The sequence below is a fragment of the Cladophialophora carrionii genome (assembly GCF_000365165.1).
Source record: "Cladophialophora carrionii CBS 160.54 unplaced genomic scaffold supercont1.1, whole genome shotgun sequence".
Lineage (NCBI taxonomy): Eukaryota > Fungi > Ascomycota > Eurotiomycetes > Chaetothyriales > Herpotrichiellaceae > Cladophialophora > Cladophialophora carrionii.
The window spans coordinates 5461493-5484688 of NW_008481816.1; the positions used below are offsets into that span (position 1 = coordinate 5461493).

The 23196-nt window shown below is 55.3% G+C and overlaps 7 protein-coding genes across 7 annotated transcripts; 5 read left to right on the forward strand and 2 right to left on the reverse strand.

The window, feature by feature from the left end:
* Positions 1-773: 773 nt before the first annotated feature.
* G647_01968 (uncharacterized protein) lies at positions 774-5376 on the forward strand (the record flags this gene model as incomplete). Its single annotated transcript, XM_008725367.1, has 3 exons — positions 774-2051; positions 2098-4956; positions 5026-5376. 3 exons carry the CDS (start codon positions 774-776, stop codon positions 5374-5376), a joined length of 4488 nt encoding a protein of 1495 aa, XP_008723589.1.
* Positions 5377-8910: 3534 nt separating this feature from the next.
* G647_01969 (uncharacterized protein) lies at positions 8911-10014 on the forward strand (the record flags this gene model as incomplete). Its single annotated transcript, XM_008725368.1, has 3 exons — positions 8911-9179; positions 9273-9393; positions 9451-10014. 3 exons carry the CDS (start codon positions 8911-8913, stop codon positions 10012-10014), a joined length of 954 nt encoding a protein of 317 aa, XP_008723590.1.
* Positions 10015-11391: 1377 nt separating this feature from the next.
* G647_01970 (uncharacterized protein) lies at positions 11392-11961 on the reverse strand (the record flags this gene model as incomplete). Its single annotated transcript, XM_008725369.1, has 4 exons — positions 11392-11403; positions 11627-11727; positions 11810-11842; positions 11907-11961. 4 exons carry the CDS (start codon positions 11959-11961, stop codon positions 11392-11394), a joined length of 201 nt encoding a protein of 66 aa, XP_008723591.1.
* Positions 11962-13445: 1484 nt separating this feature from the next.
* On the forward strand, positions 13446-14808 carry G647_01971 (uncharacterized protein; the record flags this gene model as incomplete). The annotated part of the gene is made up of 3 exons (XM_008725370.1): positions 13446-13577; positions 13628-14032; positions 14080-14808. 3 exons carry the CDS (start codon positions 13446-13448, stop codon positions 14806-14808), a joined length of 1266 nt encoding a protein of 421 aa, XP_008723592.1.
* A 1777-nt stretch (positions 14809-16585) lies between these two features.
* On the reverse strand, positions 16586-18202 carry G647_01972 (uncharacterized protein; the record flags this gene model as incomplete). The annotated part of the gene is made up of 1 exon (XM_008725371.1): positions 16586-18202. One exon carries the CDS (start codon positions 18200-18202, stop codon positions 16586-16588), a length of 1617 nt encoding a protein of 538 aa, XP_008723593.1.
* A 755-nt stretch (positions 18203-18957) lies between these two features.
* On the forward strand, positions 18958-20769 carry G647_01973 (dihydroxy-acid dehydratase; the record flags this gene model as incomplete). Its single annotated transcript, XM_008725372.1, has 1 exon — positions 18958-20769. One exon carries the CDS (start codon positions 18958-18960, stop codon positions 20767-20769), a length of 1812 nt encoding a protein of 603 aa, XP_008723594.1.
* A 1267-nt stretch (positions 20770-22036) lies between these two features.
* On the forward strand, positions 22037-23025 carry G647_01974 (uncharacterized protein; the record flags this gene model as incomplete). The annotated part of the gene is made up of 2 exons (XM_008725373.1): positions 22037-22528; positions 22588-23025. The coding sequence occupies 2 exons, from the start codon at positions 22037-22039 to the stop codon at positions 23023-23025; spliced, it is 930 nt and encodes a 309-aa protein (XP_008723595.1).
* Positions 23026-23196: the final 171 nt, after the last annotated feature.

Consider the following 23196-nt stretch of genomic DNA (forward strand, 5'->3'; position numbering starts at 1 on the left):
AGTGGGACCACACAGGTGGATGAAATAGACATGACAGCCGTCGGCTTCTTGACACATAAAGCCTTAGTGATGATGGTAGCACTAATAATACCTATATTGTAGACCAGAAGTACGGAGTCTTCCTATCGAGAGATACTCGTATGCTGTCCGCTTGCTCACTTTGGCGCCTGTAGGGGCCTCGGAGCCTGGAAGGTTGAGCCGAAGGCGCCTAATCAGTGCCTAACGCTGCCCTGCACCCAACCCTGTGCTGCCTGGGGCTCTCATGTAAGCACCCGCTGGACGCCATCCGATTGGCTACTCCACGCTCCTCCAGTCGCAGTCACGGTCACGATACACTGCATCGCACGCCGAGTTACTGCACGTTGGGCAACTCACCTCATTCTCTCTACGTTCCATGGGAAACCGGCACGGCACACATCAAGCTGGTCAGCCGGCAGTCCTGGCAGATTGTCTCTTATCCTGCCAATCGCTGTTGTAGAAGGACACCATAATGTGCCTGAGGCTCACCGGTTCCATCCATCCTGACTATCAGGCTCTTGACCCATTCCACCAACAAATCCCGCTGTCAGGTGAGAGCGTCGACGCCGCGTCGTTGGACTGGTGACTGCCCAGCGACTCGTTTGGAAAGGCACACGGCCCTCAAGCGTCCACTTGCCCCAGATGCATCACAAATCGACAAGACGCAGTTGACGTTGGCATCGTGGCCGTGCGCCGAGGACTGCTCGTTTGTCTTTACTTGGACCTAGCGAAGGAAACCTACACACCGCGCCATCATGTCAACCATCGAATCTCCTCCCTCCAAGAAGGGCGGTCTCGTCCGCAGACTCTCAAAGCGACCTCATAACCTCAACCGTTTGCCCTCATCCCACATTCCGTCGCGCCTACGGCTCGGAGACGACGCCCAGGACGATGTAACTGCTCCTAATCGCGGCCGAAACGCGCCCGCATCCTACATGAATCAATCCATATTTTCCATGATAGCCGCTGCTGGGTCGCGCACAGACTTTAATACCCGATTTGACGAGTCCAGCGACAGTGAAGACGAGATTCCCGAGGAAGAGCAAGAACAACCAGTGGGAGATGACACATCACAACCAGCGGCCGTAGATGTTGGGACAAAAGTGACCACAACAGATGGAAAGCCCACGGGTGACAGCAAGCTCAAGCGTCTCTCCACGCACCGCCTCGTTCAATCGTTACCACGTCTCTCCGTGCGTTCAACCAAGAAGAAAGAGAAGGGTGTCGCGCGCCAAGAGCGAAGTCCCGAGAGCGATGTCACCTCCAAGTCCTCAAGGAGTAACCCTCGCGAAGCCCCAGTGCTCAGCAGGTTGATTACCGCCGAGGCGGCATTTCAAGAAAGCACGGAAGCCGATGAGCAACCGCCAGATTCACCGGAAGCGCACAGATCAAGAAGCAGAGGCGAGTCAACACCTCAAACATTGCTTGCAACACGGTTGATGGAAATCTTTGGCTTTGAGAGCCCCGAAACAGTTGTTGCTGAGTATCCGTGCTGGCTGCTGCAAAGCGTCCTCTTGCAAGGCTACTTATACATCACCAAGCAACACATCTGCTTCTATGCATACTTGCCCAGGAAGTCGAATACTGTTGCCAGGACGGGACATCTGTCGAAGAAAGGGAGAACGAACTCCAAGTACAAGAGATATTGGTTCTCTCTTCAAGGCGACGTGCTCTCATACTACTCAGACGCGTCAAACCTTTATTTTCCATCTGGAAACATCGACCTCAGATACGGCATTTCTGCCGCTCTCTCGACAGATAAAGAGAAGAGCAAGCAGAAGGAGTGCAAGGAATTCTCCGTCACGACCGACCATCGTACATATCACTTTCGGGCCGATACTGCTACATCTGCAAAGGAATGGGTTCAGTCTCTGCAGAAGACAATCTTCCGCTCTCACAACGATGGAGATAGTGTGAAGATCTCGCTGCCTATGGAAAATATTATTGATTTCGAGGAAAGTCCAGTCGTCGAGTTCGCCGAGACGGTCAAGATCCGAGTGATCGAGAGCGAAGACTCGTACGCCATCGACGAGGTGGGTTACCTATAACAGAAGTCTTCTTCCGTGCTAACTCCCACAGTATTTCTTCTCCTTCTTTAGCTTCGGTCAAGATGCACTTAACGTACTAGGAAGCCTTCTTACGGAGGCTCCTGGTAGAAGAGAGTCTGACGACGTCCTATCTCCAGCAAGAAAGGCTGAACCCCTATCAAGCCCCAGACCCAGGCCTGCTCCCATCCGCCAGTCCTCAGATATCAGCACAGGCAGTGCCAGAGCCCAGTCGAGCCCGCCCCTCAAAGACAGTGTTAGAGCCACACTGCTACCATACACGATTGGTGACGATGGCAGAATGTCTCCGAGGTTGGGTGGAGAGTTCGCACGGGGTAACAGTCCTGTTCGTGCCAGCAATGACTTTCCCGGCGACTACGGGCGAGCCAGCTTCGAGCGAGGCCGGAGAAGTGGAAGCACTAGTCGACTTGAGATCAATATGTCAAAGCGGAGCGGAAGGTCGCCACTCGCGAGACACAATGACTCCGAGGATTCATACGTTCAGTCCATTGACAAGGAGACAGACTCGTCAACGGCGCCGCTGTCACCGCGAGCGGAAGCACAAATGTCAGCCAGCCAAATCCTGACGCGAAGCGACGTGTTCCACACGCCAGCTGTCCACCGCATGGATACTCTCGCGTCCATGTCAACCGAACCGTCGAGAAAATCGTCGGATGCTGGAACAATGCGATCAGGATCTCCACAACGAGGGCAGATTTCCCCCACCCCAATGCGGCCCTTGCCCGAGCCACAACAAGGCCGTCGATCCACAGTGCAGACCGAAGCCTTGCTCTTGACAGAAATGCCATCCGGCCAGAAGATGCCTAGGAACGATTCGTCGCCAACACTGCAGGATCTCGTAAAAGCAGGATCTTATCCACTGCAACGAGCGGGCGCCTTCGCCGACTACCTCAAGAACCGCTCGAGCTCCATGCGAAAGCTACTGGCTACCGAGTCCATGTCGTACCTCGAAAAGGTCTCTGGCATGTGGGCAGGCAACAGAAAGCACTACGGTGAGAACGAAGGTGTGGTCTCCGAGGACAGAGGAGTTGACCCCGAAGACGAAGAAGCCAACGTCGGACATGGCGATCGGTTTCGCACGCATTTCGCTCTGCCTGCCACTGAGAAGCTACAGGCGACTTACTTCGGCTTCCTGCACCGTGTGCTCCCTCTTTATGGGAAAATCTACATCAGTAACCGTAAATTCTGCTTCCGCAGTCTCCTACCCGGCACCCGCACCAAGTTAGTCCTCCCACTGAAGGACATCGAAAATGTGGATAAAGAGAAGGGCTTCCGCTTCGGATACCACGGCTTGGTGCTCGTGATTCGCGGGCACGAAGAACTCTTCTTCGAGTTCTCCTCTGCCGAGCACCGCGACGACTGCACGGTCACGCTCCTGCACAGCCTGGAAACAGCGCGGTACATGGCCGAATCTGGCGTTCTAGCAGGCCATGACGACGACGACGCTGAAATTGCCAAGGAAGAACACCGCAAGCTCCAAGAAGCGCGGCGCTCCTCCGCGGCCGGAGGAGAGCACGCACTCGTCTTGCCAGATACGACCGAGGCGATCTACAGCCACAAGGACGAGGAATCTGCGGCCGCCATCTCAGGAGCCTCCAGTCGTCTCCTCTTTGACATCGACCCACGCGCCTCGATCCTCAATCTCTCCAAGCCCACCACTTCTCTGCGGGTGACCTGTCTCACCATCGGCTCCAGAGGCGACGTACAGCCATACATCGCGCTGTGCAAAGGTCTGTTAGCTGAAGGCCACCGGCCGCGCATAGCCACGCACGCCGAGTTTGAGCCGTGGATCCGCAAGCACGGGATCGACTTCCGCCCCGTGGACGGGGATCCCGCAGAACTGATGCGCATCTGCGTCGAGAACGGCATGTTCACGTATTCCTTCCTGCGCGAAGCGAGCGCAAAGTTCCGCACCTGGATCGACGAGCTGTTAAGTTCGGCATGGAGTGCATGTCAAGACTCGGACCTCCTCATCGAAAGCCCCAGTGCAATGGCAGGCATTCACATCGCCGAGGCACTGGGTATTCCCTATTTCCGTGCTTTCACCATGCCCTGGACGCGAACACGGGCGTATCCCCACGCGTTTGCGGTCCCGGAGCACAAGATCGGCGGCGCGTACAATTACTACTCGTACGTCATGTTCGACAACGTCTTCTGGAAAGCCATCGCCGGACAGGTCAATAGGTGGCGGAAGAAAGAGCTCAGCCTACGGTCCACCAACTTGGATAAGATGCAGCCGAACAAGGTTCCGTTTCTGTACAATTTCTCCCCCGTGGTCGTCCCCCCGCCGTTGGATTACAGCGATTGGGTCAGGGTCACAGGGTATTGGTTCCTCGACGAGGCAAGCGACTGGACGCCGCCCGCGGAGCTGACGGACTTTATCAAAAAGGCCCGCGAAGACGGCAAGAAACTGGTGTACATTGGCTTCGGCTCCATCGTGGTGTCTGACCCTGCCGCTCTCACGAAGACCGTGGTCGAGTCGGTCCTCAAGGCCGATGTCCGCTGCATCCTCTCGAAAGGCTGGTCTGACCGCCTGGGCAATCCCGACGCCGTGAAGGCCGAAGTACCCCTACCCCCGGACATTATCCAGATCAAGTCAGCGCCGCATGATTGGCTGTTTCGGCAAATCGACGCAGCCTGCCACCATGGCGGTGCGGGCACGACAGGCGCCTCATTGAGGGCGGGTTTGCCCACCGTCGTGAAGCCCTTCTTTGGGGATCAGTTCTTCTTCGGGTCGAGAGTGGAGGACTTGGGCGTGGGGATTTGCCTCAAGAAGGTCAATGTCAGTGTTTTCTCGAGGGCGCTTTGGGAGGCGACGCACAGTGAGAGGATGATCGTCAAGGCGAGGCTTTTGGGGGAAATGATTAGAAAGGTCAGTAGTATCCCGGAAGAATGGCGGGACTTGCAAATTGTGGGGTTTTGAACTGACGACTTCCTGCAGGAAAATGGCGTGCAAACAGCTATCCAAGCAATATACCGCGACTTGGACTACGCCAAATCACTCGTCAGCGCACGCGCGGCGATTCAGCAGCAAAGCGCAGCCACAGCAGCAGGAGCCGCGGGACTCACGGCGGTCGACCTTCTCGATGAAGGAGGCGACATTGAAGAGAGCTGGACCTTCATCGGCGATGAAAGTGACCCGGAATTACAGCGACGGATGCAAGAGTGGGACACCACAGGCGGCGGCGTCACTTCTCTGCGTGGCAGGGCGCCGCGGGTCAGTATTGACTTAGCAAAGCTGGGTGCTATGCAAGAAGTTGAGCCGGTTAGGAAGGCGAGTGTTAAGAGGTGAATGCCGCATGGCCTGTCCCGGCGACAGAAGTGAACAGCGCATCAAGAAAAACAAGACAAGGTCTAATCAATAAGGGCCGTCAGTCTACGAGTCGAAGCGATGGGAATGAAAGATGGGAGCAAGAGGACCACGATCGTGGCGTTGGATGGAATGCCGAGATGGTCAATGACAGGTCAAGGGCAGTGCCGATGTCTTTCGGCAGCTGGATCAATACCAGCGCCGACAACGATCACGCCTGAAACTTGAATGGCGCCGAACCCAAACGGGAAGTCATAGGTGTGTTCGGCAGTTGGTGTGACAGTTGTGCGGATGGTAATGATGTCGACGATTGCACAGCGCGGGCGTTCAGGAGCAAACCACCCTTGGTGTGCTTGCTGCAATGTCCAGTGGGTGTCGGCAACTCTGGGTCCCTTGTTTGGAACAGAGTAATTAAGCCTCAACCCAAAGCAGGGAGTCGAGGAGGACATGGCGTTCAGTGGGACTAATTTGAAAGGGGTCACAGGAATCAATGGGGTTATCGAAGGCGTTACTTCCCTGAGCCCCTGGTTTCAGTGCAGAGGAAGACTTTTCCGGCTTTGATCTGATTTGTTGCAAGGTCAACGACGTTATGACGCTAGGATAGATCGCTGGAGGATCGACGACGCAAGATCTCTCGCAGGAAAGATGGGAGCGGGCTAAGACGGGCGTGGTAATGGGATAGAGTCCACAGTACAGATGCATCCGGTCCAAGCTGTTCCTCTGCGTGTTTGCTTGATGGCCTAGTAGATAGGGATTCCGAGGCGGTTCTTGTCGGTCATGATATTCGCCCGTCGACAGAAAGAAATTCCTCCCTGAGAAACGGCATGGTCACTTTCTGAAACGAAATCCTTCTGCCACCAGTATTCAAGGCTACGGGGTGGGACACAACGGACCCCAAAACTGCGAGATCTCGGTTCGTAAGTTGAGTTCCAGCCGGAAACAGAATTTGGTGAAGATACTCCGTACAGAGAGCAGGTTTGAGTGGACAGAGACCGACCAGTCTTGACGTCAACGTTCGGCAAGGCCAGGAAGCTTGGGAGCAGATGTTGTCGTCTATTGCAGTCCAGTCGAACCGCATCTGCGTTCCAGTTCTTACTGTGTGGGGCCGGATTGCCAAGTGACACACAGCCTTTCGAGAACCAGAGGTGCTGACCTCATCAGGTGTCCGTTCGTGACAATGATGAATGTTGAGTGGCCGCTTGGAGTAGCCGGCCTGTCAGGCAACTTGAGTTGATCAGCTCGTGACTTCGCCAAAGCATGTGTCGAAAGGAGCAAATGCGAAATGCGCCCGCCGCGTGACGGGATATTCGAGCAACAGCCACCCGCTGACGCCCTAGGCGGCGTCAAGTATGCGAGTCAAAGGATCCGAGGCCGGATGTCGAATCACAAGCTGAACTTTGAGGGGTTGGTCAGACCTTTTGAGGGCCAAGTGAAAGAGGATTTCAAACCCGTGTAGAGTTTGATTGGACGAGTAGACAAAGGACCGTGGAAAATGTCTCCGAAGTTGAGGTGGAAGTTTCATATGGGACTCCGTACCTGCAGATGAATGGAGAAGTGAGAGAAGGCAAAGAGCGTGGGAAACGCCGAAGGGGTGGGTGTTTCTTCTGTTCGGGTCGATGGAAAGCATATCCGACCCAGAAGAGGGAGGTGTGAAAGAAAGCGAGCAGCAGGCCCTGTCCACCCTTGTGTGCGTGTTTCTTTGCCCCGCCTCTTCTTCTGACTCTGCTGTGTACGCGTATCTCAGGTGATCAGCGGCCGCTGCCACTTGCCTGTGACAGGGTTCCGAGGTTGGCCGGTGGCGGTGGTGGCGATGATACAGCGTTGTACTCGCGCGAGAGGGCGATCGCAGAGGGCAGTCAGAGGGAAGTCAGCGGTGTGTGTGTTTTGCAACGCATGGCATGTACCGACCCGGGCTGGATCTGCAGCGATGAGCGATGTCCTGCAGGAAGATAGCCAGCGCAGGACGGTATGAATTGTACGTAAGGGTTTACTTACCCCAGATACGAGCAGCCAGAGACACAGTTTAGCATGGAATAGGGTGCATGCAAAAGAGTCGGCGCCGCTTAGAGTTCTTAGGGGTCTTGAGGGCCTTGGGGTCTTGGGGCTCCTTAGGGGCTGTTGGGCGTTCTAGAAGCCAGCAATCGGAGGATTGGCTTGCCTATTCAAGGGTTGCAGCCCTTATTCAGCACGCCATGGCCCAATGAGCAAACTCGGCAGCCGCATCGAACCTATCTCGAAATCTTCATCGCGAGATCGCTCAATTCTGCGTCCGTGGCCGTCTCGAATACCCAGCACTCGTCCTGTCCTGTGCACTTCGCTTTGCCCTTTGCCTCCACCGGCCCTTCTCCGTCCCTCACCGTTGGATGGCGTTTTGCCGTGCGCGTGAGATTTCTGCTCAGCGGCTCCCCCCATGCATGCGCGCCGCTAGGCCGCAGTCAGAAGTGAGTCTGCCAGCCACTCCACCTTTTTTCTGTGTCTGATGGACCACAGCACGGAGTATCTTCTCCGTGCGTCCTGCGCTAGGGGGCCCAGCTCCAGCTTGTCATTTGCCCGTCTCCCTCCGCGGTCCTCCGTACTGACTGGACACCTTCCAGCCCAGCTCCCACCAGCTCCCACCCAGCTAGCTCCAGGGACACGTCGCTATCATTCAGGCTCCAGAAGCTTGACTAGCGGCATAAGATCGCCTCCCCGCCATCTCCGAACCGTTCGCAGCTGCCGCTCCGAGCGCGCCATAACAGTCCCTAGTGCTCGCTCGCTTGTCACGCACTCACGGCCGTCACTGGCAGGATCTGAGATTATGGCCCCGTCGACGGCCGTGCGACTCGGACAGGAGGTCCTGCATCACGTTCTAGTCGAGCCTTTAGTCCCTAACTCATGGCGAGAGACGGGCGACCCCGGTCGCCTTGTTTCCACGGGCCAGTTCTGGTCCCTTCTGGTCACAATGCCACTCGAATCCACCCTTCATCCTTCCGAGTCCCGACCCTCTTCGCGACCCACCGCAGTAACGATTGACCGACACACTCGAGCCGTTCTGCCAGTACAACGACGCTTGGGCACTGTCAACTTTCGGTCGCGGTGCAAGGCCCAGTAGAAGTCGACGCTCTGTCGGAACAAACCACGGCTACCCGTCGACCGCACAACCAAACCCAATTCGCCGTTTGCCATTCACCTTACGCTTGCCCCTGCTTCAAACACTTGTCCACAGCACTGCCACTGACGCTGCGCGCTACCGCAACGTACTCCCGGCCAGCCAAATCCACTCAATTCTTCCTCCGAAACCCTAGTACCACGAGATCGGCCACACAGATCTTTCACCTCGATACATCAGTCCGTCAATATCCTCGTTCCCTTCCGAAATCTTACTTGACCCTTCTTCTATCCATCCTTCCTCTGCGCGTCTCGACTGCTATGCAGACGCTTCCAATCGCCGCCGATCTGCCCTTTCACCCGTACCGCTGGACCTGAGGCCTTGTTCGACCCGGTTGAGTCTCCAGGATTCAACCTCGGCATCTCGCGATGAAACCTGGCAACCATATGAGTACCGGCAGCCTGTCCCCACCTTCCACAGCTACGGCGGCAGGTGTCGCTAAGACCACATCGTTGCCCATTTCTCGGTCAAGCAATTCTGCCTGGGAGAAGCCCGAACGAGCACGTACCAGCCACGCATGTGAGCCGTGTCGGGAGCGAAAGACAAAGTGTGACGGCTCCAGACCGGCATGCCGCCGATGCCTCCACACCGGCACCACGTGCTTTTACGGCTATGGGAAGGGTTGGAGGAAGCGAAAGTAAGTCTACGCACGCTGGGACCCTCGTTATCGACGCATTCGTTTCGAAGGTCGTCCTCTCTCCAGAACAGCTATGCTGACTCGGAATTGCAGGACCGCGGAAGATCTTACTGCGACTTCCCGCCGTTTGGCACGGTACGAGAGCCTGCTGAACGAAATCCTACCAATGGTGTCCCCTGAAGTGCGGGTTCTGATCGAGGACGCGCGAGACAATGTGAGCCGACCATATTAACCTATTGACTTCGAAGCACCGACGCTGACGCTGGAACAGGACACCGGCGCGTCAAACAATGGCTCTGAAACTAACGAGACCGAGCAAAATCTCCAACCGCCGACATTACTCAAGAACGAGTCAAGCATGTCTGGATCGAATGCGCGCATCATCCTCCCACTGCCGGTACCTAGCCTCGGTGCTGGGACCAGCCCACTTCCTCCAACAGCTTCACGTTCGTCGACGTCCTCAGGCACTTTCGAGTCTGTCCCGACTCTCCCGACCGCCAACACAACCGGTAGTGCCAATGTGCAACCAACACAACGGCTTTCCCCGGACTCTAACCCAGTAGCACGGTTGCCGTCCATCACACCCGACGGGCAGCTAATCGAGACCGGGGTCAGAGATCGTTCGCCAACAAGTCTCCATCGCCGGCCCGATTCCGCCGCAAGTTATGGTATGGGAGCTTCACCGACCTCTCCCACGAGTCTTGCGTCCCAAGGAGGTGCGTTTCCCGGACCACATCCTGGACGTTCACATACTGACTGCCGGAGAAGAGATGACGAGGCCACAACAATTTTCCCCTGGTTGAAATCCACCGAAGCTGCAACGGTCCGAAATTGATGCTTCTGCGCAGATGCACGCGGGTCCCACAATGTACACGTGCTGCGTGGTCCTCGGTCGTGATTTTTGATCTTCGCGTATGTATCCAATGGACATTTAAGCACTCCAGCCCGCGACAGGACTGTTCTGGAGCCCGGACCTCGACGCGAAGTCGACTACAGCAACATGCATGGTGGGGAAGCCCCAACACTGACCCAGCCAGCATGTGGGTAAACACTTATCCTTTATCCTTTCGATCTTCAACCTATGATCTTCAAGCTGTATCGGTTTGAGTAATGCAGCATCCGGCAGGCAATCCCTTGAATTTGCAGGAGCTCCGGACGAGTGGACACTTTTCTCCGTGCAAGCCAACCAGGACTAGCCACCATCATTGTGTTGTCTGCTGGTTCATCAGGATATTTTGGAATCTTGCTCAGGATCTGCCATATCCCAACTGTATTTTGAGTCACGGAAAGGATGGCAGCCAATTCGGGGTGCAAAATTGGAGGCGCGCGCGCTGCTGCAGGGTCCGAGGAAATTTTCGAGCTTTCTTCGGAAAAGAAGCACCGGCGAAACCTGGTGGCTCCACAGCCCCCGAGCTCGCCCTTGGCGCAGAAACTGCACGCGTGGGCCTCGTCGGCCTGGATTACCCTTCCATCTCATCCGTGTGAGGGTGCACTACTGGTCCGAGCGTGACACGTCACACAAAAGCGAATCTCACTGGATTACGGTCGGCCGCCAAAGTAAAAAGAGGTTACCGTGCTGACCGGAATGAAACGTTGTCATCAAACCAATGATGGTGTTACGGTCGGTGTATTACAGAGCGACGGCCAATTTTGAATGGGTCACTGGTAAGATCAACGGACATGCACATCCGGACACGAGCGACGTTCGGCTCTTCAATCGCCTTGGCGTCAACAACGAGCAAATATTTCGGCAGCCAGACGGTTGCTTTGAAGGCGCGCGGGCTCGTGGGGAACCTCCAATCCCTTTGTTGCCGATCGGCACGCAGGAGAATTCCCATGGCGATCGAGATTGCGCAGTTGGAGAAGGCCTAGCCATCTCACCACTACGACAAGTAATCCGTCAAGGACAGCGCCACTGTGATCACACGACGACCTACACTGGTCTCTCGCCGAGGCGTAATCGTAGAGCGCTGGCAAATTTCTGTCGCTAGGCCTTAAATGGTGAACAGCAGCAGTCCGTATTCATACTCGTACCTACTACCTAGGTACATTCTAATGCCGGTAAAGGCTGTGACGAACATACACTTTGCCCACGTCCTATGAATTCCTCGTCTTTGCATCTCTAGGCAGCCTGCATTTTGCCGCGCAGATGTCTACTCTATCACGTAGAGGCTGTACTCTGCGTGTCTGCGTGCCCAACTTTCAACGCCACTCAGTTGCTGACCTGCACGTGGCAACATGTCAGTATAATGACAGTGGTGAGGGGCGAACGCGATGCTGGAAGGCGGCTGCAAGATGCGATTCCTGTGTGCTGCGTCTTGCCAGCTCCATGAAGCTGATGCGATGAGTTTTCCATCTTCTTTGCTGACGCGGCCGTGGCGCAATCACTTTCTCATGGATGCGAATACTCGTAGGTGCTCATTAAACTTTCCGAATGACGGACATACCTTGTCAGGAACATCCTTGCCTGTTGCCTTTTCAAACATGTCTCTGGCCTTGTCGGTGACCTTTTCATTGACTGAACGCGACTTTGCTGGGTCGACTTTGCCTGCTCAGCGCCACATACCCGGCAAATTGTCAGTTTCTGGGGTTTTGAAGGATTTGCACTCCAGGCTGGGAAGATTTCGTACCTTGGCCGAATCTCTTTTCAGCGGCATCCAGTCCTACCACAACCAGCTGGATTAGCATGGTCACATCTTCTCGTTGTCTTGAAAGATCTCGGCCTACCCTTGTCAAGGTAATCCTCTCTTGGCTGACCAGCGGCTTGTCCTTGGTTATTCATGTTGGAGTCGGTTCAACCAGCGTTTGTATACAGTAATATGCTTGGGTCGTTGTGCTAAGACGCGAGTGCTATGGAACAGAATCGATGGATACGCAGTTGCGAGCATGTTAGACACCTATATATGTCATTGAGACCTCCACCTCTGCCATCATTCAGAGCGCATGCTCCCCCACCGTAGCGAGGAACAGAACGCACATTCAGGGTACAGTATGCCGCAGCAATACATCATCCTACATCACGTCAAGCTCGTCAACCCAATCGATGGCGGTGTCATCCCTCGGTGTACCACTCAGAGACCCTGATTGGGAGACAACAACACACAGATGAGATACTGGACAAAGCAAGAACCAGTTTGAGTTTCCAGGCCCAGAACCTGACTGAATCCATGTCCTTGTGTCTGCGGAACGATGCCAGCCCGAAATCGACTCGTACCCCGCCGACGTCATTGTTTCCCGAAACGGACCAGCTCGAGGGCGAAGCTCCTGCCAAGCTTTGGTCTTGGCATTGTCGCGCCTTCCTCTGCTTGAAACACACAATCAGCTTCACCATCGTCCGGCTGTTGAACCCTCCGGACCCTCGCGGCTCTCCCTCGTCCTTTGAACGTATCGAGAGACGCCGCGAGTCTCACCGTGCTGCTGTGGCTAACCTGTCTCTCCCCCGATTTGGGATGGACGGCTGCCGCCACGGTCCAAGATCAGATCGGATATCTCTTTGCGCGAGCTATCTCAGCCTCAGACAGCTTCCTCGCGCTCCTGCACCGTGCGTCTAAGATTACACTTAGTCAACAGGGACACGCCTACTCCTGATTTGGTCATGGACCGCAATCTGCTGCCTGAACCGGACTGACTCCGCCGACGTTCTGGCCCAGCTCGACAAATCCACGATGGCAGCACAGCGAGCTTAGTTGGACCACACAGGCCACTCTCCATGTTTCTTTTTCCGCCGACTGCCCTCCAGCAGCTAACTTTGATGCTTTCTACCCGGCAACTGCCAGCTTCCGATTCACGAGCTAACCTCGTAGGGAGGGCTCCCATTATCTGTTCGTCCCTGACACAACTGTACGGGAAGAGTTGAAACGATTACTCTCTATCTTCCGGTATCACAATTTGTAGTACGCTGAGTACTCCCATCTCGCCGATGGCCTCTGTACGGAGTAGCGAGACGGCAATCGCCCAAGCGAGGCTTCGGATCCTCACACTTCCTTGTTGAGGATCTTAGAATGCCACAGGTAGATGTATATAACTTCCTCTCCTCCAGCGCTGTATCCCAGTCCCATCCACAAGCAAAATCGATCAGCACTCGCATTCCATTCCTTTCCAACCGACTTTTGACAAGTCCTTCCTTTCTAACAAGGCTGTGCCTTCGATTCTCTCATTTTCGGGCTTTTGACAAGCTCTGGTTCACTTCTTCGACGTTGTGCTGGACACTCTCATTCATCCAATTTTCGCCGGTTGCCTTTTCGTCGTCTTTTCGAGCCATCCAAGATGAAGGCTTTCACTCTCTCTGCGCTGAGCACTCTGTTCGCTGGCTTGACGCTGGCTCATCCGGTCGACCTTGCCAAACGTACCGGTCGATTCTCCGAGGTTGATATCACCATTCTGCAATTTGCTTTGACCGTGAGTATCCGCTGGTGACGATCTTCTTTGTCGTGCTAACAGGGAATTAGCTTGAGCACCTCGAGAACACCTTCTACCGGGAAGCCTTCGCGACCTTCCAGCTTCAGGACTTCCTCAATGTTGGTTTCGACGAAGAATTTTTCCTGAACCTTCAATTCATTGCCGCTGATGAATCTGCCCATGTGGACTTCCTCATCGCGGCCATCCAATCTGCCGGTGTTGCCCCAGTTCAGCCCTGCCAGTACAAATTCCCAGTCACGGATGTTGCCAGCTTTGTGACTGTCAGCGCTATTTTGGAATCCATCGGGACCAGCGCCTACCTCGGGGCTGCCCCGTTCATCAGCTCCCGGGAAATCCTCACTGTCGCCGCGAGCATCATGGCCACAGAAGGGCTGCACACCAGCTTGCAACGCAGCTCTCTGGGCGCCATTGGGGCGGCTAACCCATTCCAGACCGTAAGTATCCAGCCTGCTAAGCACTGAATGTCCTAACAGGCCACCAGTCACTCGACGCCAACTCGGTCTTTACCCTTGCCTCGCAATTCATCGTGTCCTGCCCGGCCTCGAACCCACCCCTGCCATTTACTGCCTTCCCTGGCTTGACGGTCAACGCGCAGCCTTGCTTCAACGAGGTCGGAATTGCCAGCAGCGGAGGCTTTTCCACCCAGTCGATCGACTATGCCACTATCGTCTCCGCCGTCGCGGCCGCTACCGAGACCGCCACTGCTTCTGTCGCCGAGGTCACTGATAGCACCACTGTAGAGACCGCCACCGCCACCGAAGCTGCCGAGATGGCCACCGCCACCGACGCCGCTACGACCACTGAGGCTGCAGAGATGACCACCACCACCGACTCAACTGCTGCCTATAGCACTACCGCCGCCGCTGCCAAGCGCAGTCCCCTTGAGGCCCGCGCGTTCGTATCGTCCTGTCAAGCCCCTGGCGCGGGTTCCCCTATCCAGTTGATCCCTGACTTCTCTCAATCTCGCGGTATCGACTTCTCCCGGATCCAGGTCGTCTTCGTGACCATTGTCTCTGGCCTTCAAGTCGTTTCCATTCAGGCCGTGTTCGGGTCGGATGGATCCATCAACGTAATCATCCCCGGCTCGATTGGCGGTGGGCAGGTCTTCATCTTCATCACCACTGTGGACATATCCGGACGGAGTCTGAGCGATCACGAAATCTTGTTCGGACCCGCCGTGTTCGAGCGTGAGTTTTTGGTCCATTCCTGAGATCTTGGTCTTGATTCTAACCAGTGATAGTCGCTCCTTCGTTCCCCACCATCAGCCGGTAGGCTGACCACTACTGCGAACAAACATGTCGCCACCAAACGCAACCAGATCAATGTCGACAACCCGAGGGGCGACGCGTGGGGAGTAAATGAGACGGGAGCCCTGGCCTTCGTGGTGGAATTCTGTTCATACTATTTCATGTCGCTCCTTGATGACAACGTTACGTCTGCATTTTACCACCTTTTGTTTGCTTATTGCTTACGTGTCCTGTTGGGAGTCCGGAGAACGAGAGCCAAAAGGCATGTGCGGGACTGTATTGTATATACATATTGACATCTGCTGATGGGATGCACAAAGATACCCAGATGACGGCAGAGCACGAGAGCAAGATCACGAGCCTCTTTTTCAGAGAAGAGCACGTGGCAAAAGAGAAGTGGCAGGAGGAGAACAGAGAGGAGTGGGAGCGTTGCCCCTCAAGACAGTCGATAGAGAATGAGATTAATCTCATCGTTGAAGACGAAAGATGTCCGGTTGCGGCCGTGCGTTACCATGTGTGCTCGTCGGCCAAGTAGGAAGCAACTACAGTAGCAAGGCGTTCATCGCCAAAGGGCTGCCTGCGTGGCTTGATACGGAGGTAGATACAGTACGACGGGTAGGTAGGCAAGCTTCGGGGAAGGCATCATTCAGTCCAAAGCGCTTGATGCTAGTCGACCGTGGCTACTGAATAAGTATAGTCCCCAGCATACGGAGTATGGTTTCTTTGATTCTCAGCTCCTCGTGACGACCTACCGTAGGGCGATTCGAGAACGAACTGTGCTGTTTTGTTGTATAGCAAACACGGGCTGCCGCGCCGTGCCTATGACAACACAAAGGGACGACGGAGAAGAAGATCATGCTTTGCGGCTTACATAGTGTATGTACTGTACCGTACCCAGACAAGGACAGGCAAATCTACCGGTATCATCACCTATGTATCCCCAGGTTAGCTTGACGATCAATGTGCCTTGCCTCCATCACAGTACTTCTCGCCTGGCACCTCGCGGTTTATGGCGCGCAAGTGACCTAATTACAGTAATAGGCGAAAGATGGGGGGCTGGTCACCAAGTACTGTAAAGGTGTCACTACGTAGTACTCCGCAAAGTTGTGGTTTATTCATCGCATGCATTTTCGCGACGATGGGCGGACTGACTGACTGGTCGAAGTTGGGCCCAGAAACTGATTGTACCATGTATACAGGTATCTACAGTATCTGACCGACTCACCAAAGTGATAGACTGACTACAGGACAGGACAGGACAGTACCTCCTGGCTGACTGACCGGCTGATGGGATTTGAAATCTCGAAGCTGGGCTACGCAGGCTACGCAAGCTACGAGGACAGCCTGGCCTTGACGTTGCATCTGGTGTGGTGCGTGTAGCGCGTAGCATGTAGCGTGTAGTGTGTTTCGGGCTTCATGTCTCATGTTTTGTCACCTCGCTTTGGAGACTTGATAAATCCGACACGAGACGACACGATACGACGCGCCGGTGACTGAGGACGGACGGAATGCTCTGTTCCGATCAGAAATAGCCTCATACTCGCGTACCGCACATTGACGCTGACGCTGACGATGACACTGGAACCGTTGGGCACGGCGAATGTTCTCTCTGATGTTCTCACTGATGTGGCTAACATACAGTATCGCACCTTGCAAACTATGCAGGTCGCGTTGCCGCCCCTCAAGGGTCGGGATACTCTCACGCAAATTCCATGACAACACCCAGTGAGTCAGTCAACATCAAATCATAAAACCACTCCGATACTGACATACAAACTCGTGATAATACTCTCTTCTCTCCCTCGTAATATCATCCTCTTCGGCGTGCGCATGTCCACTACACGTCCGGTGCAGACAAGCCGTCGCCCCAGCCGGGGGTTCCAAGTGCTTGTCCATCAAGCAGCCGGGGATCATGGATTCGGGCAGCCAGAAGGTCCCTGCCGTCATGCGCGGTTCGAGTTCGAAGGCCTGGACGACGTAATTCTCCACAAAAGCTTTCAGGCGCGTCTCGAGATGTTTCGGTAGCGAGTACTGGGGATACACTCTTGATTGTGTGGCGTGGTGCTTCGAAGATGGTGCGTCGGAGACGATCGGTGGGGCAAAAAATGCTTCGACGGCATCGAACAGCGGCCGGTGCATGTCTTTGAGGCCGTCGAGATTCAGCAGACTTCCCTGCTCCACGAGTTTCGCTCGCACCTCCTGTACGGGGACGATGCCGTCGTCGGCCGGAAAGGCGAGCAAGTCCGGATACATGGCCGAGCTGATGGCCTGGTTCAACGTGGTGAAGACCACGGAGAGGAAGCCCATGGTCGCCGTCTCGATGGTCTTGTCGGCCGCTCCGGGTTCCCTGCCCCAGTGGAGATTCGTGATGCGGCGCAACATCCGCGCATAGTCGGAGCACATCTTCTGCAACGTGCGGAACGCTCGTCGGGCTTTGGGCGCGAACCGCTTGATCACGTCAAAGTCGACGGTCGAGTCGGCGAACAGGCCCATGAAGGTGGCGGCCATGAGACGTACGACCTCGGACGTCCGATGGTGGCCGTTCTGAGTGGCCTGCAGGACCATCTTCTCGCCAGCCTTCATGTGCGTCATGGCGGCCTCGAAGTCTTCGTTGCATTGCGCCATGGACGAGAACAAGCGGCAGATGATCAGACCGACTTCCCATGAATTACGTGGCTCGGTGGCGAAGGCGGTGATCGCTTGTTTCCGTCTCGAGAAGATCAGCTCCCTGTGGTCCGTGCCCGACACGTAGGTGTCGAACGTCAACGACACAGCAATCATGGCGTGGCGGACCGAGGCGTTCACCCACGCGGCCTGCGGGACGATGAACTGCCAGAAGTTCTGCCACCGTCGCGTCGAAGACAGCAGAGGCGCCGTCCTGAGAAGGAAGTACTGTGTGTAATCCTGGTCGAGTGCCGTCGTGCACGGGCCGGATGGCTCGAGAAGAAGAACGTCATAAGGACGAGCAATTCGCGGACTCAGGTTGGGATTCCCAGTGTAAGCTGTATCGACGTCTTCGACTTGTCCTGCGTGGCCTGGCCCTAATCCTATCCCGGTGCTCTGGTGGGTTATACGCTCGTCGCTAATGGCCAAAGATCGTAGCGACTCGTCCACGTAGTCAGAATCCGCAGTCGAAGCCCTGGCCTCGACCTTGACGACTCTTGGCGGCTCGCCAGGCTCGAACACCCACGCCTTAGGCGAATCATAGCCGTCACACGGGAATTTGTCCCTGAGGCAGCGCGAGCAACTCGGTCTCTTCTCATCGCACTTCTTCCTCCGGATCTTGCACGTCTTGCACCCGGTTCTCACTTTCGGGGCCCATCTCCGCTGTCGTTTGCCTTGCTGCGGAACTGGCATTGCGGCTTCAAGTCGTCGACGGTGGCCTCAGATAGCATTGCTGGCAAGCTGCGCTCCGGCATGCGTGCCGTCTCGCTGGGACTGGTTGGAAACACCATCGAATAGGCATCCACTTGCTTCACGAATCCAGGCAGAAAGTTGAGTGATGCGGATGGGGGGTTGCGCATCGGTGCCGAGCACCGCACCGTAGGGAGTCACAATCAGTCACGTGCGGGAGACCTGCAAAGCTGTCAAATACTACAAAACAGGCAAACACGGCAAACTGGCAAAACATCAGGGTTACACTTGTGTGGGTGCTTCGTCCTCGCTGTTCTGGACTCCGTAATGAACTTACCTTTACGTCCTGCCTGATTCGACGATTGCTCACGAACCCCTCCTCCATGTCGGACTCAACGCCGACGAATAGCCCGAAGTGTGGGGAGATGGGGTGTGCGTTGATCAAATCCAACGCACAACTGCCATGGAGAGAATATGAGATGTTGACTGTCATCTGACTTTGGTTCTTTCGTACGTTCAGTCTTCGGATCACAGGCTCTTCTTTCTTCTCTTTCAGGGACATCGGAACACTTCTGCTGTGCTTGGAGCTCTCCAGGTTGTTCAACCGTCGAGTTCTCCGCTTCTTCAGTCTACCAAACACACCGGGTTTGCAGACTTGCAATACAGTCACGTAGCGGAGCCCGCGTAACAGGAAAAGAAGGAGAGACGTCATACACCTCCTCTTCTTGTAGCGCGGCAGCTCCAGCAAGACCTTGAATATGGCAGACAAGAAAGGAGGCTTCCAGGAAGCACGGTACCTCCAGTTCGTGCGCTCTTCGGAGACCACGGGCGTCGATGGCAAACCCATGCTCAACAGGTACTCGACACATCTCACTCGAGAGCATGATTTCCCCGGCGCACAGGCGATGCTCTTCGCCGCCGGTGTGCCCGACCGACAAGCGATGCAGACAGCTCCGCATGTCGGCATCGCCAGCGTCTGGTGGGAAGGCAATCCCTGTAACATGCATCTGCTGGACCTGGGCAAGGAGGTCAAGAAAGCGGTCACCGCACGGGGGATGCTGGCGTGGCAGTATAATACCGTGGGCGTGAGCGATGCCATCACGATGGGTAACCAAGGCATGCGGTTTAGCTTGCAGACTCGAGAAATCATCGCAGACTCGGTGGAGACGGTGACGTGTGCGCAGGCTCATGATGCGAACATCACCATCCCCGGCTGTGACAAGAACATGCCCGGTTGTATCATGGGGATGGCGAGGCACAATAGACCGAGTTTGATGATCTATGGAGGCACCATCGACAAAGGGTACTCGGAGACGTTGCGAAGGCCCGTCAACATTGTCACCTGCTATGAGGCGTTTGGCGCATACCGGTACAATACCCTGCGCCAACCTGATGACGGCGGCGACACGTCGAAGACAAAAGACGAAATCATAGACGATCTGGAGCGGCATGCCTGTCCGGGTGCAGGTGCATGTGGGGGTATGTACACGGCCAACACGATGGCGACGGCGATTGAGTCCATGGGCCTGTCTCTACCGGGGTCTAGCTCGACGCCTGCCAGCTCGCCTGCCAAAATGCGGGAATGCGCCAAAGCTGCCGATGCCATCAGAGTGTGTCTGGAACAGGACATCACGCCCAGCAAGCTCTTGACGAAACAATCGTTTGAGAATGCCCTTGTTATGACCATGGCGTTGGGTGGGAGCACGAATGCCGTTCTTCACTTCCTAGCCATGGCTGTCACGGCAGGTGTTGAACTGACTCTTGACGACTTTCAGCGCGTGAGCAACAAAATCCCCTTCCTCGCAGACCTTGCGCCGTCAGGCAAATACTTGATGGCCGATTTATATGAGATTGGGGGCGTGCCAAGTGTGCAAAAGCTCTTGATTGCGGCTGGTCTTCTTGATGGCTCAATCCTCACCGTCACTGGGAAGACGCTAGCAGAGAACGTGGCTAACTGGCCGAGTCTGCCTAGCGACCAGGTCATCATCAAGGACTTGAAGAGCCCCATCAAGTCAAGCGGCCACATCCAGATTCTCAAGGGTAATTTTGCGCCGGCGGGTGCCGTGGCGAAGATCACTGGGAAAGAGGGTCTCAAGTTTACAGGCAAGGCCATGTGCTTTGACAAAGAGGTTGAGCTCAACGAGGCGCTGAACAGAGGCGATATTCCTCGAGGGGAGAACCTCGTCCTGATTGTCCGGTATGAAGGTCCGAAAGGTGGACCGGGCATGCCGGAACAGCTCAAGGCCAGCGCTGCCATCATGGGTGCGGGCCTAACGAACATTGCGCTTGTAACAGACGGGCGCTATTCTGGTGCCTCCCATGGATTTATCGTCGGACACGTGTGCCCAGAGGCTGCTGTCGGGGGACCAATCGCCTTGGTCAAAGATGGTGACGAGGTGACGATCGACGCCGAGACAAACACGATCTCGATGGCCGTCACTGACGAAGAGCTGGAGAGAAGGAGGAAAGAGTGGACTCCACCAAGGATGGTTGTAACAAGGGGCGTGTTAGCAAAGTACGCCGCGTTGGTAAGCGATGCCAGCCACGGTGCTGTCACCGATCTGTTTTGAGCGGTGTACATGCTCCGCGAGCCGTCATTGAAGGCTTGCGAGGCATTCTGAGATAGTCAATCAAACAAGGGCTCGCCTACCTGTCAGGCTCAGCCGGTGGCCGTGCTGCTTCGGTGCCAAGATCATGGGCAAAACCTCGAATCTTGTGATACGTGCTGACCGAGGCAAGAGGGTAACAATCAAGAAGCTGGAGAGGACTGAAAAGTTGTTAATCGATCAGCATCCTTGGTACGCGTTTCTCGATGAATTGATGATTTTCAGGGCTGCTGAATTCTCAACATGTTCGCGATTAAGCTTGCCAGGTGCAGAAAAGAAGCTCTTGCAGAGGACTCGCCGTCTTATCGACTGTGGGAAGGACTCGACAAGGAGCAGGAGCATGAGCACGTTTGAAGTGCCGTCGTGTGCCAGTGGTGGGTGGCCCCATGAACATGTAGAATACACAACTGCGATGGCATTGTGGCTGCGGTTGCCAAGTGCTGCGAGATCCTGAACCTGGCCGAATCCTCCTCTTCTAATGCAGCTGCTCCCCAGCCTCATCACGACTTCTCTTCTTACGACTCATCTGGCAGTGTGCACTGCTGCTTCACGCCTAGTCCAGCGGCCGTGGGTCGCCTTTGGTCCTTGACTTTGACCCTGTAAGAGTCCTTAATAGGCAAAATCTCTGAAGCACTCAAACAAGAAGGTCTTCCACTGGAAAGCAATTGGTCACTCGAATCCTCCTCCTGAAGAGATCCTGCTCCAGGTTATCCGTGTATGTCTCTGACGGCCTCGCAATCTGCAGATTGTGGCAGGGAACGGAGACGTGGGCCACAATCTCTTTGTGATCGCCCACGGTGTGTCTGTCCTGATTGAGGCCTGATACCAAGGTACCGGAGCATATCAGTGAATCCAAGGTGGACTCTACCAATACCAGACCTGTCGATGCTCCTGCGGCCATGCGATCCTAGCCCAAGCTGTTAAGGAGATGCTTTTAGGTCCTAGGTCGACGGTTGACTCACGACGGCAGACGCCAACAGGGCATAGTGCTTCCAGACTGTTCCTGGGTTGCATAGAGGAGTGAAGTCCTGGATACCTCGTGATGCACAGAGGAAGACAACCTTAGATGAAGATGGCTGACAGTATGGTGACTTGCTGTTAACGTCGCGGTTATGGGGTCTGGTCGTATATGAGGTGAGCCGCATCCAGTCTCGTCCTCAGTTCATTCTCTCCTCGCTTCGTCTCTCGCAATGTGACTGACATCTTGATCGCAATGCCCGTCTCTGCTCTAATGGCCAAGAAGGTTCTATCACGACTCCATCAGACTAGACCAGCTCCTGCAGACAGTCTCCTCCCTGACCTGTCCAGCAAAACTGAGCCAACGCTCTTTGTCGACTGGCCAGAGAAAGAGAGAAAAGTTGCCATCGCCAAACTCCACAAACTCGCTGCCCAACAGCCCGCCTCTACCACAACTCGTCTCCCTGCTCCTTGCCCCCGTCGCTTCAAGTGGATAATCTTCGCCATGCTTTTCCTCGCACTCGGATTCATAGCATTCGCCGTGGTGGCTTCGCTTGCCTTGGCCGCCAACGCCGACAGAGAGACGGACCTGGTTGCTAAGCTTCGCATGGCCAACACCAACCTCGACCGCATGAAGCTGCTCCCAGACGACTCGGACTGGTTCTTCGATTTCACCAAACAGGATACATACACATTTTCTCCCGGCGGTGTCATCAACGCCAATGCCGCTACCTTCCCTGCCACTGTGGGACAAGGCATGACCTTGGTAAGTCAGCCATCTGGGCCAAACCGACGTCTGGAAAACAAGTCTGACAAGTCACACAGGCCATGCTTAACCTGGGTCCATGCTCCATGCTTCCACCACACTTTCACCCCCGAGCAACCAACTTTGTCGTTGCGATCAGCGGAACAACCCAAACCTACATGATTGCCGAAAATGGAGCACGTACCGTGACTGAGGTCCTCAAAGCAGGCCAGATGACCATCTTCCCGACTGCTTCTGTCCACACCATGATGAATATCGGCTGCGAGAACGCACAGTTAATCTCTTCTCTCAACTCTGATGACAGCGGCACCACCAACCTCGCCAATACGTTCTTCTCCCTTCCAGCCAACATTACCAATACCGTCATTGGCGGCGGACTTAGCGCTCAAGACATTTACGGCCGAGTCCCTGCTGTCGGCACCGGTTCCAGTTTCGGCCCGAATCAGTGCAGAGCCGCATGTGCCAAGCAGGGGAAGATGCTCAAGCGTGAATGGTAGGCTATTGTAAGACGAATCGAGGGCTCGAGTTAGAGAATACGAGCTACCGAGGTGGTGTTCTGGATACCTACCCCGTCTAGAGCAGAAGCCGGCGGCCTTGGATATGACTCCGAAGATCGAACGACATTGAGTACATCTGTGCGCAAGAAGGCAGGAGAGAGGATAATGAGG